The following is a 19,547-nucleotide window of genomic DNA, read 5'->3' as shown; positions in this document are numbered from 1 at the left end:
ATAACCTCGCTGGCACCTGACCCAAAATGACCAATGAGGGGACAAGATACTTTCAAATCTGGAGGGGGGGAAAAAGGCTTTTGTCTGTCCGTGTGATACCTTTGCCGGGAACAGCTCAAGGATGCAAGACCTCCAACTCCTGTAAAGTTAGTAAGTAATCTAGCTAGAAAATGCATTAGGTTTTCTTTGTTTTGGCTTGTAAATTTGCTGTGCTGGAGGAAATGTGTATTCCTGTTTTTGTGTCTTTTTGTAACTTAAGGTTTTGCCTATAGGGATTCTCTATGTTTTGAATCTGACTGCCTGTAAGATTATCTTCCATTCTGATCTTACAGAGTTGTTCTCTTACCTTTTTTTGTTCTTCTAATAAAGTTCTGTTTTTTAAGAATCTGATTGGGTTTTTTGGGGTCTTAAAAATCCAAGGCTGGTTTGTGCTCATCTTGTTTATTCTCAAGCCTCCCCAGGAAAGGGGGTGTAAAGGCTTGGGTGGATATTTTGGGGAAATAGGAACTCCAAGTAGTCCTTTCCCTGATTGTTTGTTAAATCACTTGGTGGTGGCAGCGTTTTACCTAATCCAAGGGCAAAGACTGTGCCTTGGTGAAGTTTTAACCTAAGCTGGTAGAAATAAGTTTAGGGGGTCTTTCATGTGGGTCCCCACATCTGTACCCTAGAGTTCAGAGTGGGGAAGGAACCTTGACAAAGGCCAAATTCTGCTCTCACTTACTTCGGTGCAACTCCCTTGAACTGATTCTATGTAATTAAGTGCAGAATTTGTCCTCAAAGCACATTTCTGGACTTCTTATTCAGACAAAACTCCTACTGAAGCCAAAGTGAGTTTTATGTGAGTAAGCAGCACACGGTTGGGCACCCTCAAGAAAATTGATTATGGTATCAGACTAACTCAAGATTTATTTCGGTGTTGTTGTTCTCACCTAGGAAATTAACTTCATTTAGTTCTTCTATAAAAGCATTTTAATTTCATGCTGAACAAAGGTTCCAGATTGATAGCCCTGGAAGCAGATAGCCTCTGAGTGTAACCGTAGGACAGGGAACAGTAATGCAAGCATCTCAAACTGGAAGGTCAGCAGAATATAGAAGATCCTTAGAAATTACAAATAAATGCATTTTAAAATGAAATATTTAAAAACAATTTCCTCCTTCACTTACTCGCCAAGCTGTGAGGCCAGAGTTTTATTGTTAATGTCACTAGCACCTCATCCATGCAGGGAGCCAGGCAAGTCCCTAATCTGTTGTGTTTGATGACTCGGTGTTTAAAAAGCCAAGTCACCTGCTAGCCTAGAGAGACTGGAAATGTTGTCCAGGCAAGTGGACTGACAAGCAATTGGTTGCTCTGCAGGGAAGACCAAAGGAGCAGAGCAACCCTGGTCCTTCATAGGAGGTAAGGGGGTGGCCAGGAAGCAGAGGAGCCTCCTGAAGAGCTCCTCTACCTCAGGAGGGGAGGGAGAGGCAGAGTGTGGCATGGCAGAGCCGACTGCTCTTTGCAAATGGCAGGAGAGGAGCAAGAAAAAAGTGTGGCACTCGCACTTTTCCTTAAAGAGGAAGGGAGAGGTGCAGAGAAGCTGACATTCCTGCTAAGGGTCTCCTGGCACATCCTAGAACCCTGCAGCTCCAGAGAAGTTGTACAAACGGGTATGGAGTCTCATTCATTTATCTGGGGCTCAGAATTCATTAATGGGCAGAGGAAGGCACCTGAATTAATTAATGGGAGTTGGAGGAGGGTGTATTTATTAACTGCAGGGAGCCCAAAATTCAAGAAGGGTGGGGGAAGCATGGCAGTGCCCAGAATCCATTTATTGAAAGGGATGGTGCACAGGCCCATTTTAGTAATTGGTGTACATGTGCACCAGAAGTTATTTGCTTTGGGGCGAGGGGGACAGAACTGACGTATTAGTTTGGGAGTAATAATTTGGTAATGAACACTGAAGAGCTGTGGCCTTGCTGTGGTATTGTTTGTAGCATGGCAGTGTGGGCACACTTCACCCAGGCTCATGGGGTCTCTCCTTCTGGTGGGCATGTGTTTTCCAGTCCAGAGTATTTAGGGACTGGCAGGTAAGTGAACGAGAAACTGACTTTCGATTGTTTGTTACAAAATGCATGGAGCTATTCACCCAGGAGGAGGACCCAAAATTGGAGGCGGGGTAGAGTACCAGACACAACCCACCCCTATCTGGCAGCAGCAAAGAAGATGGGAGAGGAATAGAGACCATCTCTCTATCCCATCACCAAGAAGCAGGAAAATATCATTTTCTGTAAAGCTGACAAGGATTACGGGAACAGAGACATTCCTGGTTTTCAGAAGCACATAGTTATTCTATTTATTTATAAAATGGAGACAGTTGTCTTCATTCACATTTATACAGACTGGCAGTGAGCAGGGGCGGGTCACAGTCTTTTTTTTTTTAAGGTGGAGGGGGGGGCTTGAGTGATTGGGTAGCAGGGTGGTGTCAGTGGCAAAATACTTTCAGGCCTGGCAGAAAATTCTGAAGCTGGCCCTGCACCTGACTCCAAATAAAGATTCAGTAACATTCTTACCCTCCTTGCTGTGGTTAAGGAAGAGATAGCTCAATGGCAATAACTATGGATATTAGGACACTGTAAAACAAATGCCTTTACAATGAATTGGCTCACCTACATCTCTTATCTGTTTTATATGTTACCAATTATGATTGCTACTACATTCTTTAAGAACTTCCAAAAGCTAGTGAGCAAATACTGATGGGAAGGTTAGGGCACATCTATAACTATTACAAAACAGTGTCAAGAGAGGTGGGATTGCTAAACCTGAGTTTTACTTAGGCTACCAAACCTACCACCCATCCCCTCTAATTCAATGCACTGTCACTAAAGAATTATAGAACAATTTTCCCTCTGGAAGTCACCAGGAAACTAAGACCTTGTCTACATTGCTAAACTTCATAACTAGAATTCATTAAGTGGGAATTCACTGTCCATGTAGTTCCACCAGTAATAGCAACAGTGTGAGTGCTGGTTTTATGATTGGGGGGGAAACAGTCAGCATGACTTGGGATTGGTTTTCCTTTTTTCCCTCTTGTGAATGTGCAAGGGTGACAGTGGGCACTAGTTTAACATTTAAGTTATATTTCTTCCAAATGTACTTTTAAAGTAGCATTTCCTTTTCATTGTTGTTTTGATCTTCTTGCCTGTTCTGTACTTGTCTTCTGCACATAGTACAAGTTCTAACTAAGGACACTGAATATCATATTTAACAGGTGTTTCCACCATTTAAATTGAAATCTGTGTAATCCAGTTTAGGTGAAATGCTCTCATATTGGGGAATAGATCAGAGTTAATCAATTACTAGTTCCATCTGTCAACGGAGTTGGAAGAAACATATAATCTGTTTTCTGTTGTTGCTTTTATCACAACTATGTCTTCAATGGATATACATCCATACATTCAGTGATATTAAACTTTCACCTTTGTTCGCCTGAATAATAAAATTTGAAGTAAAAACAAACAAAAAAAATAACAACCCCAAAATACTCCCAGGCACTTACTCTCCAGAGGATAACATGAGAAGTAAAATCCCCAAACTAGTTCCAAGAACTAAGAAGAATCCCAGTACCCTTCCTTCCCCAGCAGCTGGAGTGGGAGAGCTGGGTTTCTCTGTAGGTACCATACCCAGACTTCTCTCCCTTCTTATATATCAGCATGTGGCTATTAGGTTTAATCCTTTGGTTAGCTGGTATCACGTAAGCTATTCAAGTCCTACTTATCTCTATTTGCGAGTGACATAGTTTGACTCAGGGACAAGCTTCTCTGGCCTTTTCCATAATTGAGATTAGAACCGAAAAAAGATCTATAGGTCATAATACATCATCCTGTCAGTTAAATATGGTGCATACAGTGTATTATCTAGTTCTTTGTGCAGTCTCATTTTAAATGGTTTAAACAATCAGGCCCATCCGTTTATAGATGACTGTGATGCTTATGCTGTTGCAGGCTGTAGGAGTGTCAAACCTATTCAATAGAAAGAGCTGAGTCCCATTTTTAACTGTGATTTAAGTTGTGATTTAAATGTGGAAGACATTTATGACTATACAACCTACCCTCAGTCCACAGTGGAATTCCCACTGATGTCAATGAGAGTTTGCACAAAGATAAAGGGGGAAATATGGCCTTTATATTGTAACTCAGTTTTAGTTATTGTAGCTAGTTAAAATTTTTGAACACTTTTTTTTGGGGGGAATGGGGGAGGAAGGGTGCTGAAAATGGCCTTTTATTTAAAACAAACTTTTGTCTTAGGTGTTTCCTTTTCCCCAAAATTCTCCATATTTTTAATTGCATTTGCAGAACATTTATCCAAATTTTTCATTAACAAAGTCATTTTTATAACATTTTCAAGATAAATTTTGATTAAAAATGTCAGGACTCTTTTTATTTAATTGGTCTGTTACAAGCCCTGCAAAATGGAAACAATTTTGAAATTTCAAAATGTTTTGATGATTTGTAAAAAATTACGTGTTCTAGTTATCAATCGTATTTTTATTTAGTCATCATCTTATTGTCCCATTCAGCATCATTCACTGGGAAAATATTCTGATAAGTAAGACTACAACCATTTCTGCCCATTTTTTCATTTCCTTTCCCATCCTTCTTTTGCTTTTTTTTTCTCCCTCTACTGTCTTTGGGTGTCTCTTCTGTTCTTCCCTCCGTATTTCCTTCCCTGCAGCAGTTCCCCATTCCCATCTTGGTGTGGACTTAAATCCCAACCCCTTCACTATCCCAGCACCTATAATGAGCATCAATTAAAAAATTAATTATGACATTTAAAGTATCGTCATTACGCTTTATAGATAGTTACACCTCATTGAGGCTAATGGAGAGAAACAGGGCAGTTCACAGCTCTTGATCATTGTTTCAAACTCAGAAAGACAACACTGCCTAGGTGTTGCTCTGTTCATGTTGGAATCAAACACAATCATGAGGGTTTAGAAACTTTCTGTTCTTGAAAAAGAGAAAAATAAGCTATGATTCTTTAGCATGTGAACATAGGACATATGAGACACATAAATACATTAAGTGGGCCAGATCTGATCTATGGGCCAGAGGTCTGACAACACTGCTTGATATATATTCTACTTGTAGGCCTCCAGCCCCTAAAGGGTAATCCTATCACAAATAATTATGGGATGTGATCAAGTCACATTCTATCCAGTACAGGTATAAGGTATCTCACATGCTAGCCAGTATGTTACAGCCACCCCCACAGCTATCTTCAGGTGCAAAAAATAAACCAATTTTGTTTACATGGGAGTGTAGGTCTACTGCAAAACAAGGTAAGGCAATCTCATCCATTTAACTTCACAATAATGCCTTTTTTTTAAGCAGCAGCATTAAACCTTAGCACAAACACGCAGAACAATAGTAGGCAAATGAGAAATGGCCATCAGGCTTACAATCCTAGCAACATGGCTGACTAGCTTTGCTGTAACCTCAGAAGCCAGTGTAAACCTGTCAGAATGTTAATCCAAGTTTTCGATAAATACATGGAATCAGATCCTTAGAGGCAACAAATTCCTTCCTTCCTTCCAGCTCTCCTTTGCAAGGAATATTTTTTTCGCAGAGGTTGCCAGATCACCATACAGGCATGCATCATGTGGAACTGCTTTCGCATTTTTCTTTCTTGTAGCTAAGACAATGGAAGTTTTCTTGTGTTCGTTTGCCCTCTGCTTATCTCTGCTTTACAAAGTTAAGGCACTGGGGTGAGCAAAAGTACATTCTTCCAAACAAACAATTAAAACTATGAACCTGTTCTTATAGAAGGACATTCTTGCTGCAGAAATCTATCACTTTTGGCACTCAGACACCATAGTGATACGCACCAGAGACACACTAGATTAAATAAAGTACAGAGAAATTAGACAAAACAGATCCTGACCAACTTTAAAAGCCTTGAAAGGTACACAGATTTTATATTTGATTAAAAATGGTAAGGCAAATTATATCTGAGCCAAATTAAAAAAACCACCAAAATCTCAAATTTTGCTGGTGCAAAATTGTTGATTTAATCAATTGTGCCTATAAACGTAAAAAAAAAAAAGAAGAAAGAAACATCTAGCTACATAATTTGTGGTTCTACTCTGTTAGACCTCTAGATAGAGTTTTCAAAGCAATGCAGGGAATGAAGCCACATGTTTTCCATCACATTTAATGGAAAATAAGTAGCTAAATCCCAGGCACTACTTTCAAAACCTGAACCCAAAAATTCTGTTATTTCACCTGTCATGGATGGTGGGAACAACCTTTGAGGCTATTTCTGACCCTTTATGTTTAATCATGCTCCTTCGTGGCACATTTTCCCCTCTATAGAATCAGAGTTCACTTTAGAAGATATTTAATGGAGTAACAATATTGGGTCAGATTACCTCTGTTTGCTCCTCTGTGGGTGCATTAGGAAACCTCCTGCACCACCCCTTTTGCACCTGAGCAGAAAGCTTCCAGATTCATGGTGCCTGAGCTCCATGAGTAATAGGTGCTAGAAAGTCACAGGTAGATGTGCTACACACCCTGGAGGAGACACATCTGAACAGCAGTGCAGCCACATCTCCATTCCCCCTTGTGGTCTTCTGATTTGCTGGTGTTGAGTTGCTAGTGGTCCAAACCTGGTGTTACTACACCTCCACAAAAAGATGTAACAGCTGTTGCTATGTATACTTCTCATATCACCTCAGAGACATTACACATTCATCAGTACTACATGGGCAAAATGCCCCTTGCAAATGCCACTTGATATTACAGGTCTTCAATCTTACCCTAGCAGGGTGGTTTCTAGCTTTAAATGTTGAAACAATGACCTATTATATGAATACACTTAGAGGGCCCTTGTTTAATTAATACTAGAGCTGAGTGGAGGACAGAATTTTCTGTTTCGCAGCAACTTTTGAGATTCGTTCTGCACTGGAACAAAAAAAACCCTTTTGGAATATTTTTTTTAACATGGAATTTCGTCAAAACATGTGTTTTTTGGCTTGAAACCCTAGCTCTTTAGTCCAGGGACGTGTGTAGGTAAGTAGGGTCGTGTGTGTCTCCTGCAAAGTTGGAGACCCAAGTTCAAGTCCCTGCTCTGTCCACTCTGAAGTTTCATTTACCTGAAAATGGTCCAAGTTAATACTTGGTGTTTTTCTGTGGGAAAGAGTTGTTATCTATAATGCACCACTAATGTACCAGCCAGTATGCATTTTAATTAGCAGGGACTCTTTTGAGAATCAGGCTTACCCATTATTCCGCTCAGGTAGACACCATAGAGAGACAAGCCCGTCGTGGCGGCATTCCATACAGTCCCGATTACAGCATACAGAAGGATGGTACCAAGGTTTCCAAAAAACAATTTGTTTGGCATGAAGTATCCGGCATCTAAGACAATGGGTGGCAGCAGGTAGAAGAAAAATACATTTGGTGTAAGGGTGAAGGAGGCAATGTGGTCTGCAGCCCACACGATACCGCCCAGCAAGAGGCCAAGGACAATCAGCAGAGCGCTCTCTGGAACCACGCGGGTGACTTTGTGGGACAAGTGGAAAACTGCAAAGAAAGAGAAAAAATGTGAAAGAATCAAAATGCAAACATAATTTGATTGTTAGTAGGGCTGGTTCTAGATAAGAAAGGAACAGAGGAGAGGAGAATGAGACCAGATCTCTGAGCTAGGATGGAGCAAGATAAATGGGAGGTACTAGAGATGTCTGGCAATGAAGTACTGTTGAGGGAATCTCAGCAAATCAATTTTGGAGGAGTTTATGTGAACCTTTGCCTCAGTTTGGCTTAACGGTGGATGTGCACCCCTGATTCAAGGACTACTTGTGATCCTAACCCATGCTGAATACAGCTGAGCTCATATATAGTTTTTCACTTTCACCTGAAACTCAATCAAAACCACTGAGTTTCTCATGGTGTTAATATCAACCTATAACTCTGCTCAACTAGCACACAACTGGGCCCAAGTTTGCTGAAAATTAGTACAAAAAACAAACAGTCAGGACTCCATGTTTTAAGATGTATTGAAAAATCTTCCCCCACCACCTTGCAGAGGTACGCAGTGATTGTAACAATGACAGCAGCCAGCCTATACCAGTGCTCGCACCATGGCTAGCACCAGTGTAGATGAACCAGGATGAGTGTAACAATGGCAGAGGTCCCTAAAGTTTCCAGGGCAGACAAGACCTGTGAAATAGACCAAGTTGTAACATTTTGCTTCTGCCTATGTGGATGACCCCAAACCAGGTTAAAACTGGATTAAGGTGACAACACTGGGAGAAGGAGGCAAACTGTGCTCAATAAACATTCTGAAACAGTCAGTTTTGAGGAGCATCTGGGCCATTAATTGAACAGCTGGAATGTACCTTCCACAACCTGAGTAATCCAATAAAGAAAACCAGTGTCCCTCCCAGTTAGCATCTTCTCTTTGTTATGAAGGCTGCACTGCCTCACAGATTGTTGAGAGTCCCTGAAAACCATTGCTCTATGTTTACAAACCACGGCATTCAGGCTTTCAAAGGATTTTTTTTTTTGGTGGTCATTCCCTCCATTCCTTGCATCTCCAGTCAGTAAATTATCAACCAATTTATCACATTAAGGAGAAAGGATTACATTCTTTATCCCTGAAAATAAATTTTGCTGAGCCAGACTTACTTGGGTCAGGATTCCCTTTTGCTATGTTTTCAGACAGAGACACGACTGAGAAATGCCCTGAATTAAAAGTATGGAACTAGAATTTTGAAGACATCTGAAAACCTGATATTGTGAAGTAGCCACTGGACTTCCTGCTAAATCCTCACTATTCTATAGAATTCTGACAGATATAATTAAGGAACAGTTTCCCCCCAGTGAACAGAATATTTTATATGAGCTGAAACTTTCCTTTGCACTTGGAAAGGTTTATCTCCAATTGCACGCTGTTTTTGCTATGAACATTGACCCCTCTCTAAAGATGAGTCCTGGTGGTACATTGCTGCAGTGCCCCAAAAGCACGGCAGTGAAGGAATCGGGCTCATAGAGCCACATTTCCCTCCAGGCTCTTAAAATAGTGATTAACTGCTAGCTTATACCAGACCTGGCTTCTGCCAGCAGTAGATTTTTACCCCCTCCCCATTGCCTCAGCGGTGCTGGCTGCCACAGTAAGCGGTAGAGTCAAGGATTCATCCTTTCCCCTCCACCTGATCTGTAAGGGTGGGAAGTAAGTGATCACACAGGCCACTTGTTATTGTGCGTCCAGAACCAAGGGCTGCCTATCCAAAGCAAAGGTGTAAAGGAGAGGCAAGGGAAGTGCCTTACTCCCCTTTACTTTCCTGAACTGGCATGCAGCCCAAGAGAAAATCTAATCCTTAACCATCAAGGGGCCAGATTGTACTACACTTATTCCTGTAGAGTAGCACTTTACTACACAAGAAACCCCATAGACTGCTTCCATAGAAAGATACTGTTCAGTATGAATAAGACAGAGTCAAGTCAAGACCTCTATGAGCTTCTCAATGCGCAAGAGGAAAATGCCATGAGTATTCCAATATCATGCAATGGTTTTAGACTTTACAACTGGAACTTAGCTGCAAAGTCTGAGCTCATACTCACACCTATAAGGCCTCAGCCTTTTTTCTCTGGCCAAGGGTGCAAATTCCATGTCACGAGAACACCACACTTCAAGCTATGCCTTTCTGGACAAATATTGCATTTTTCAGATGATTAGAGAAATGGAGTTGTCCTCATGCCTCACATCACTCTCTAAAGTTTAATCAAGAAACGTCATACCATTTTAATAGCTCGCTATCCTAAAATATGTCCCCCTAACAACGCATCTGGATCTATTGCAACTTGTGTTAATGGGAATACACTCCTTTCATAGGGCCAGTCTGACAGCTTTACTCACACTGAGTAGCATCTTACTCCAGAAGTATTCCACTGAAGTCAATGGGAACACTCACTGAATCAGGTGCTATTCACCATGAGTAAAGGTATCAGCATCTAGCTCTTAAACTGAATTAGAGATCCATATGCTCTGACAACTAGCTTTTGTAAGCTGCCTTTCATTCACCTAAATGGTGAACTCCCAGCCAACAATTCCGGACAATAGTTTGCATTTGAAGCTACAGGTAGGATGGAATTACAGCAGTTCTGCAGGTGCCAAGGAGGATGGGGTGCAGTTCCACACAGACAAATAACTCTGTAAGGAATTAATAGTGAAATAATTTCTGCTTATTCTAATGATGCACCTATTGTAGCTATTCCGTACACAGGTGGCCGGGGACAACTAGGTAGCACAGTAGGTTATTTTTTTCACCTCTGCACTCCTGGGTATAAATCTGAATTAGCCTGGTGATTTCAGTACATGGCCTCTAGTGTTTTTGCCAGTCCAAGACTTTTCAGAGAAGGCTGGACAACATGGTGGTAAAAGTGACAGCAGCTAGCTTATCCCAATACCCCCAGCACTGCTGTCTCTGTCTACAAATTGTGTTAACACCATTATTTCACCATACTCTGGTCCGCTGTGGAGGTTCTCAATCCCTTTGTATTCTTGAACCAAAAAATGACCTGCAATCCACATGTCCCACAATCCTTTGCAGCAGCCAAGAATTGTGGGATTTGGGTCAAAGGAAGACACAATGGGTTGGTGCTGCTCTGAGTTGAGGGGGATTTCTGCCAGAGGCACTTCCCTCTTTCCTCTTCTTTCTCCATCCTCCACCCACACTATGCTCAGCTTCACTTTGAGAGGCTGTGAAGCACAACCTGCTTAAGTTGTTGCATGGCAGTATGTTATCCCAGGGCAGTGTCACATTGTGTTAGAATGCAGTTTTGTTTTGTCTGATAATAATCATGTCTTGGACTATAACCTAGGGTAGACCAGGCCTAAGTCTTCAGTACACAGAAACCCTTCACACACAATTCAGTTCACGCACAAAGCAAACTCTGCATAGACACTCAGCAGTAGGTCAACAATTGTGTTAAAGTCAAGTATTGTGATGCATCGACAAATCTCTGTAGGTTAGCTTGTGTTTAGTGTTAACCTCTGTGTTCTACCACTTTCATGGACCCTTTAACTCTGGCCTTGTTTACACTTGGAAAGGTTTGCCAGTAAGCTATACTGGTATAGCTTATACAGTTTCCCCAAATAGAATAAGGTATACCAGAAAAAAGACTTTTATAGATATTACTGTCTACACTAAGGCTTTTGCCAGAATTGCTAAATTGGTTAGGGGTGGGATTTTTTCACACTCCCAACTGACAACTATGCTAACAAAACTTGTTAGAGTAAACCAGGCCTCAGTCACCCAAAACTGATGAAAAGTTACTTTTATAGTATCTTCACATTTTATTATTAACACAAATTATAATCTTCTGTACAGATAATGTTGTATAAAGACTGCTTAAAACAAGTCCTAGTTTCCAGTATACTGTACAAATTGGAAAGGTCACTCTCTGGTGAAAGAAACAACAATAGTAAATGCTAGTTAGCAAATATTCAAAATGTTGCATGGATCTTTAGCCATGAGATTCACATTAAAGCTAATATCCTATGCACTGCTTTGCACTATACCCTTATGATTTTTAAAGAAGAATGAATAACAACTCCTTAATCTTAGTAAGAAATTAGAAAAAGAAATTAGATTTAAAGTCACTGGCAGAATATCATAAATGAAAGCCAATTGTTTTGAAGTACTGCTTTAAATGCTAGCATTATCTATGATTTTGTGGAAAACTGATTTGTCTAACCTGGCTTTAGCAAGCTACGCTGCCTCATTGCTCTACCTATTTCTGTTCTCTGTCTTTCAGCAATTTGCAGAACCATGTCAGGTTTGATTCTCTTTCTTCCCCTCTCAAAGCACTGATCATTCTTAGGCCTCCTCTACATCGTAACTTCTGCCACACTGGGGAACCCATGCCTGATCTACACTTTAAAATTAGGTTGACATAGATACAGCACTCAGGGGTGTGAAAAATCCACCTCTCTGAGTGCCACAGTTAAGCCAACCTAGTCCCTGCTGTAATGCTGCTAGGTCAACAGAAGAATTCTTCCGTTGACCTAGCTGCTGCTGCCGCTCAGGGAAGTAGACTACCTACATCAATGGAAAACTCCCTTTCATCACTGTGTGTTCGACACGATGGTGCTGCAGCAGCAAAGTGGCAGTGCCATTGTAGCACCCACAATGTAAAAAATACCCCCAGGTCCACTATGGCAGTGCCTTTACACGGTGAAACCTGGCACCGAACTATGCCCCTCATATTTTAAGAGTGCAGGAGAAGGGGCTCAAGAACTACAATATTGTAGCCGGGTCCCTTGCCTGGTAGACACCACAGTACACATGGAACTCTTAAGATTTCCTAGAATTTTAATGTTGATAATTTAGGCCCTATCTACATTTGCCTGGGAATGGTATTTGCTGAACTAGTTAAACATCCACTTTTCAACCAGTGTGGGCTAAGTCAGCTTAAACAGGGTTTGCCCGGCTAGAGTTTAACCTGTACTTCTATGCATGCTGAGCATCAGAGAAGAAGGGGCCTTTTAGAAAGAAAAGTCTACAGACCATCTCACAAAGTAAATGTAGAGTTATTGCTTTCCCTACACATCCTTTGGGATCCGAGGAAAGGGACTGTGAAATTTAAATTAGTTGGCAAAAATCAAACAAACAGTGATAAGTTCTAGGTGGGTCCAGGCTCATAAAGGAAAGTAAAATAATTTGAGAAAGAAGTTCTTAAGGATAATTTGGCTAGTTATTTTTAAGCATACTTTAAGAATGCATTATACACATGGAAACTTGTAAAGGAACTTAACATTTAACAAGCTGTTCACTGCTCACTAAGATAGTTTGCAACAGTTTTGCAGCAAATCACTCAACAGACAGATTTTTTGATTCTTTCCATTCACTGACTAAAATGAAAATTGAAAATGTTAACACTTTTCTTTGGGTTAATTATATCTCAGAGGACTAAGTTACGTGACAAAATAGCTAAAGAGGAGCTGATATGCAACTCCTGTCCATTTCAATCATTATTCTTCCTTAACATACAAATAAAAGTTTATTTAAGGATAACCTTCCCAATGTAGGTTTTCATTCATAAATAACCTCTTTATCTAACAACTGTATTTAATGAATACCATAGTTTTCATTCATTAAACAAAAAAGTTTGGATGACTTGGTTCTATAATTATATCTATTGATTCTGGCTGACAACATGGGCAAAGCTTCCATTAATTTCACTGGGTGCAGGATCAAGCCCTAAATACTCTGAGATTATGCTTTTCTTCAGATAGCATCTTTTGCTTTCCTGTTAAGGCATTGATCAGGAAGTCTTGTACGAAATCCCCAAATATAGCTCCACAGTGCATGAACTGTTATCTTATATCCATTGTATACAAGTTGGAAAGTTTTATTGATTGAAGTAAGATTTTTCTGTGTATAAAAACAGAAAGTGATGTTTCTCCTTTTTTCTCTCCTAAAAATAACCGTAACAAGGTTTCCTCACTGCCAAAATACATATATGTCAAAATATTGCCATTTCACACCCTTTATAGCATCTTTAAAAAAAAAGTACTGAAAGAAATTCTTCCCCCTCACACTCTCTTCAGGATGCATGTCATATTCTTTGACTTGTATACCCTTCGGGACAAGTCCTCTCTTTTCTACATCTGTCCAGCACCTAGCACAATGGGGCCCCGTTCCCAACTGGGGCCTCTCGGCACTATATAAATATTTACCAATAATAATAATTTCAGCCATCTACCAAGGGCACGATGGAAAATATTCTGTTAACAGTAGAGAAAGGCAAACTGGTTCAGGTAAAATAAGAACTAACTTAAAACCAAAACCTTGACCCAAATGAAAAATGACAAAGCATTTACTTTCATGCACCTTTGGACATAAGCAAAAGTGCTGGGAATTGCATAAGGAAGTTGGTTGTTGCAGGGTTTTTAGCCCAAGTTCTAAGTACTTCACATAAGGTTTGTATGAACAGAAAATGAATTTATGAACATTTTGAGATTCACCCTCTACTAATTGTCAGTGACTCACCTGAATTATTTGTTGTATCCGCTGTTCTGTCAATCAGTCTAGAGATGCACTGACTGTGTGCAGTTAGTCTGTCTGTCCTGCTTTGACTTCCTTATTTTTGCACAGGAACACAGGAATTACCATACTGGATCAGGCCCATTGAATTGGACATCCTGGGCCTGATTCTCTACTGCCTTGCAGCTTGTGTAATCATTCACAGTTTTGCAAAGTGAGTGCAAAATGCTACCATTCGGATTAGTAATTCTTTACACAGTTGTAAATCACTCCACAAGGTGCAAGGTAGGGGAGAATCAGACCTTTTGCCTGTCACAGTGTCCAATAGCAGATGCTTCAGAGGAGGTTCAGAGAAACTCCATAAAGAAATATCCTGCCCACAGCAAGCCTTCTTCCTAAACATCAGCTAGTAGCCAGTTTATGCCCTGAAGCAATGAGTTTTATATTCTTTTTATTATCTTATCAAATATATCTGTGGCTGTTCTTATTAGCCATATAAATTGGAAATCCTTCTTTGAAGCCTGCTTAGCTCTTGGCCTCCGTCCTTTTTTTTGGCAGTGTCTTCCACAAATTTCATTTGGTCTTTTTGTTTAAATCAGATTTGTTAACAAATCTCTAATGTACTATGACAGTGTAAATAGAAGCATCTGTTTACCCTTTCTGTAATGCTCCATATAGCTCTATCATGTCCCCTCTTAATCATCTCCTCTCTAAACTGTTCCAAACTTTTCGTTCTCTTAAAAAGAGACAATAACCTGTCCACGCCTCTAATTTTTTTTTGTTGCCAGACTCTCAGTTCCTTAACAATCTTTGAGAGACAGTGTTTTCCAGCTCAGGCTGTACCACTGATTTATATAATGCCATTATTATTTTCAGTATTATTTCTGATCCTGTTCATTTTACACGCTAACTCTTTTGTTTGTTTGTTTTTTACCTGCCACTGTTCACTGACCAGATATTTTCATTGAGCTGTCAACATGGGTTACTTTTCCCTGAGTCTCTAAGACTAATTTTAGCAATGAGCCTTTCAGATTATGTCTTCAAACTTTTCATTTGTCAACACTGAATTTCATATGCCAGCATGCTGCCCATTCACCTAGCTTTATTAGGTCCCTTTAGAGTTCCTTACAGTCTTCTCGAGTCTTGAACAACCTAAATAATTGTGTGTCATCTGCAAATTTTGTAGTTTCCTGCTCACCCCCTTGTTCAGATTATTAATGAGTATTTACTAAACAGCAATGAATCTAGTATCAAACATTTGAGGAAATCCACCATTCACCTGTGCCATATTGAAAGTTACCCATTTACTCCCACACATAGATTTCTGTGTCTCATAAAATTTCAAATCCATGCATGGATTTTACATCTCATCCTGTGGCTAATAAACTTCTTTAATAACCTCTTATGAAGGACTTTTTGAAAGTCCAAACACATTTATATCAGCCAGCGCTTCTTTATCCACTCTTCTGTTGACATGGTCATAGAATTATAGTAGATGTGGTTTTCCTTTACAGAAGTCGTGCTGGTCTGTCTCTATCATATTCACTCTCTTTTTTTATCCGCATTTCAAATAGTTTACTTGGTACTGAAGTAAGGCTTTCTGGGTAGTTCCCAGAATCACCCCTTAGCACCTGTTTTAGATGGGTCTAATATTGGCTGCCCTCCAATCCTTTGGTATAGTAGTCAATTTTAATTGGTAATTTTGTTAGCAGCTTCGTAGCTTCAATATTAAATGCCTTTAGAAGTTGTAGATGTTTATCATTTGGTTCAAGGCATCAGCTGCTATTTAGTTTATCAGTTTGTTCCAGCACTAACTCTTCTGACATCTCAAACTCTGATTGTGCCTTATTTTAATTACCTGGAAAAAAAGAAGGTACCTACTTAACTTTCTTTTTGGTGAAGATTGATGCAGCTTCTCTACATTACTGTTATTCTTCCTGACTCCCTTTATTCCCCCGTAGCCCAGCAGATCCAATGATTCTCTCACAAGCTTCCTTCTTCTGCCATACTTAAATAATTTCCTATTTGTTTTTTTATCTTCTGGGCCATTTGCTTTCCTAAATCCCTCTTGGCTTGTCTAATTTTCCACCCTACATGCAATGTGTTGCATCCCTTCTATTGACTTCAGTGGGGATGGATCTCCAGTTTTTGAAGATTATCTGTTTGTCTTGAAGGAATGCACTTTTCTTTTTAGCGATACTTCAGCCTGGGATACTCAGAGGTATCCACAGTGATCTGCGGGTTGGTAGTAGGGTCTCCGCCAAGTATGGCACGTAGCTCTTTGTAACAGTGGTAAGTCTGTGGTTTAGCACCGGATCAGCTGTTGGCCTCCCTGCCCATCTGATATGCTTGATGCAGTTCTTTTGCTCTCATATGACACTGCTGCTAGTCCCTGTCATGCCCCTTCTCATGCATCCCCCATGCAATCTGCTTGTAGATGACCTTGCTTCTATGGCTGGTCAGTAGCTGTGTTTGCACAGCCTCTTCTCCCCACGGAGCCAGGAGATCCAATATCTGTCTACTCCAAGCTGGAGCACATCTGGAGTGTGTAGCCAGTGTGGGCAGCTACACACAACAATGGAGAGCTGCTAGGTGTGCTCACTTAACTGGAGAATCAGGAAAAAACATTTCAAAAATTTGTGGGGCTTTAATGGTGCGGGCTTCCAGTCTCCATGACCTCCGGGCAGTGGAGTTCACAATTGTGACCAGAACGATCAGTGTCAGGCATTGTGGGACAGCTGCCGGAGGACTGTGAGAGTCGACGTAAGGAACTCAGTATCAACACTTGTGCTGTACTGACCTCAGTATGTAGACCACGGTTCAGTGTCTCCGGGGAAGTGGTATTACTGTGTTGCTGTAACAGGGCACTTACATTACTGGGAGACATATGCACAACTAGGGCAACGCAAGGCGGCTTATGATGACCTAATTTTGCAGTGTAGACCAAGCCTTAGAGCAGATATGATTGCTTTCTATAAATATACCAAGAAGATAAACAAAAGGGAGGGGAACAGCTATTTAAGCTAACAGGCAGTGTTGCACAAGAACAAATAGGTATAAAATGGCCAGGAATAACTTTTAGGCTGGAAATTAGAAGGAATCAGAGGAGTGAGGTTCTGGAACAGCCTTCCAATAGCAGCAGTGAGGGCAAACAAGCTAACTAGTTTTAAGATGGTGTTTGACAAGTTTATGAACGGGATTGCAAGATGGGGTTGCCTGCCGTAACAGGGGACTAGAATCAGTGCCCACAACGTTCCTTCAGCACCATGTCTTACATCCTATGGATCTCAGGATTTTAATTTCTGCACTTTTGACATTAGGACCTTTCTGACTAGCTCCTTCATCATTTAAAAATCCTTTCTTCTGTAGCTTAATGTCACAGTGCTAGTGTTTGGTGCAGTCTCTCCCCCAGGGATGTCCAATTTAATTCTGTTGTGCTCACTCTTATAGCTCAACTGTCGTTATGCCTTGAACCAACTTATATGCGGTATTCTTAGGACTAAGTCAAGAACAGCTTCTCCTCTTGTGTGCCTTAGAAGTAGCTGTTTCAAAGAAGCAAAGATTTAAGGTCTTGAGAAACTGCTTCTAAACATTGTGTCCCCAGGAGACATTCGAGCAGTTTATATGTGGGTAACTGAAGTTACCCATTATTACTACTTTATTAGATTTAGTTGCCTCTTTAATCTTTCTCAGCATTGTGCACTCAATATCATTTTTCCTGATCAGGAGGCTGGTAGTATAATCCTGCTGGTCTCTTTGGATTCTTATAACTTGTATCTTATGAATTTCTATGAACTGAATCTGTACAGATTTTACTCTATAGTCTTCTCAATTCAAATTCTTTTTCATTTAGATTCCATGCGATCTTTTGTTGCTACTTCCCCACCTCTATGAACTAATCTGACCTTCCTGTATGCTTGTAGCCAATATCCTTGAAGAAAAATCATGTTGCTGATTCATCCTAATCAATAGTATTTAAGCACCAACTAAACTCCTGCATCAATCAATAGGTTACACTTTTACTAAAAGTAATAAAAAATTGAAAGTTTAGATTCGAGTCTCTTTGGGAAAGAAATTGAGCCGCTTTATGTTTTTCTCTAGCAGCCAATGCAATGGGATCCTACTTTTGATTTTGTCCATTGGATACTACCATAATATAAATGACAATAAATAGTAATACTATCAGTGTTAAATCTTGAGCACCTCTACCTTAGCACTCACGGGGTTTAGGGCATTTAGACATGAAGTCCTTTGCAGTAGACTCATTTCTATGAGCTGGTAAGAGTTTGGTTTTATCCAGCTTATCAGGGCTTGCCACACGCTTTTGATCATGATTTAAAATGCAAACTGCATTGTAATGAGCTCATTACATTGAAGATTTGGGTCACTCTTCTCTGTGGGTGAACAAATTAACAAAATACATTAGCAATTAAAAATGTGACCAAACATTTTAGGATCAGCAGGTCAAGGTCCCCATTTGATAGGTCTTGAAGGCCATGTGTGCATTTTACCCCCAAGTCAAATGCCAATAGATTGTGTGACCAGGCAACCATTACCCCTATGAATGTTTAAGGTTATAATGAGGTTTAAGCAGTCTGGGACAGATTCTGTCACTGTTACAGTGAGTAGTTCTTCACTGAATGAGTTGTCCTGTTGTAATGATATACCAGAGTAAAGGCATGTCTACACAACAGTCGCTACACCAGCACGGCAACGGTGATGCAGCTGTGCTGCTATGGTGCTGTAGGGTAGATGCTGCCTGCATTTGCAGAAGGGGTTTTTCTGTTGATGTAAGTAATCCACCTCTCAAAGAGGTGATAGCTAGAGGTGATGGAAGAATTCTTCCGTCAACGTCACCACGGCTACACTAGGGGTTAGACTGACCTAATCAAGGCACTATGGGCACAGAATTTTTCACAGCCCTGAGCGATACAGCTAGGTCAATCTAATTTTTAAGTGTAGACCAGGCTGGAGTATAGCAGAATCTGGCCATCATGGAGCAGACCAGAGGGGTTCAAGAAATAAAGAAAGCAAGAAGTTTGGAAATAAAAGCAAAACACACATTAGAAACCCCTTGAAAGGTGGCAGAGGATGGGTTACAGGATGGAAAAAAATTAGCAACCAGTTTTAAGTTCCAAAACAAAGGTGTTAGGAATGTAGCCAAATCTTTTTGCTCAATATATAATATTTGTCCTTCACAATAGTGTTTAAGCAACAACCAGAGAGTTAATATAAGCTCAATGCATTCAGGAAGATCCTAAACTAAAAAAACTAAAGCTAAATAACATTATGTGCTACAGCTCCTTTGTGGTGCCAGAGGGTAACAAAAGCCTTTGATTTTATTACAAACCTTTCTAATTAATGTTAAAAGGTCTGCAGTAACTATGCATTATTAGTGGTAATAGCATCAGCAGCAAGGCTGTTTTAAACTAAAACGATTGCCTGAGGTCTCCATAAAAATGCATCAGCTGATCTTACAATACAAATTAAAATGGCATTCAGGAACATTAAGACAAAATG

At 40.3% G+C, this 19,547-nt stretch overlaps 1 protein-coding gene across 2 annotated transcripts in view; it reads right to left on the bottom strand.

Moving 5' to 3' along the window:
• Nucleotides 1-19,547, bottom strand: part of SLC9A3 (solute carrier family 9 member A3) — a 76,213-nt gene that overhangs the window by 35,553 nt on the left and 21,113 nt on the right. For both annotated transcript variants that reach the window (XM_043540376.1, XM_027821392.3), the window contains exon 2: nucleotides 7,258-7,560. In XM_043540376.1, the coding sequence (XP_043396311.1) occupies nucleotides 7,258-7,560 (303 nt within the window). The remainder of the gene's footprint in view (nucleotides 1-7,257; nucleotides 7,561-19,547) is intronic.

The sequence above is a fragment of the Chelonia mydas genome, chromosome 2, assembly GCF_015237465.2.
Source record: "Chelonia mydas isolate rCheMyd1 chromosome 2, rCheMyd1.pri.v2, whole genome shotgun sequence".
NCBI classification, from domain to species: Eukaryota; Metazoa; Chordata; order Testudines; family Cheloniidae; genus Chelonia; species Chelonia mydas.
Note: the sequence above shows the minus strand (reverse complement) of the source record. Positions and strands in the feature narration are given on the sequence as shown.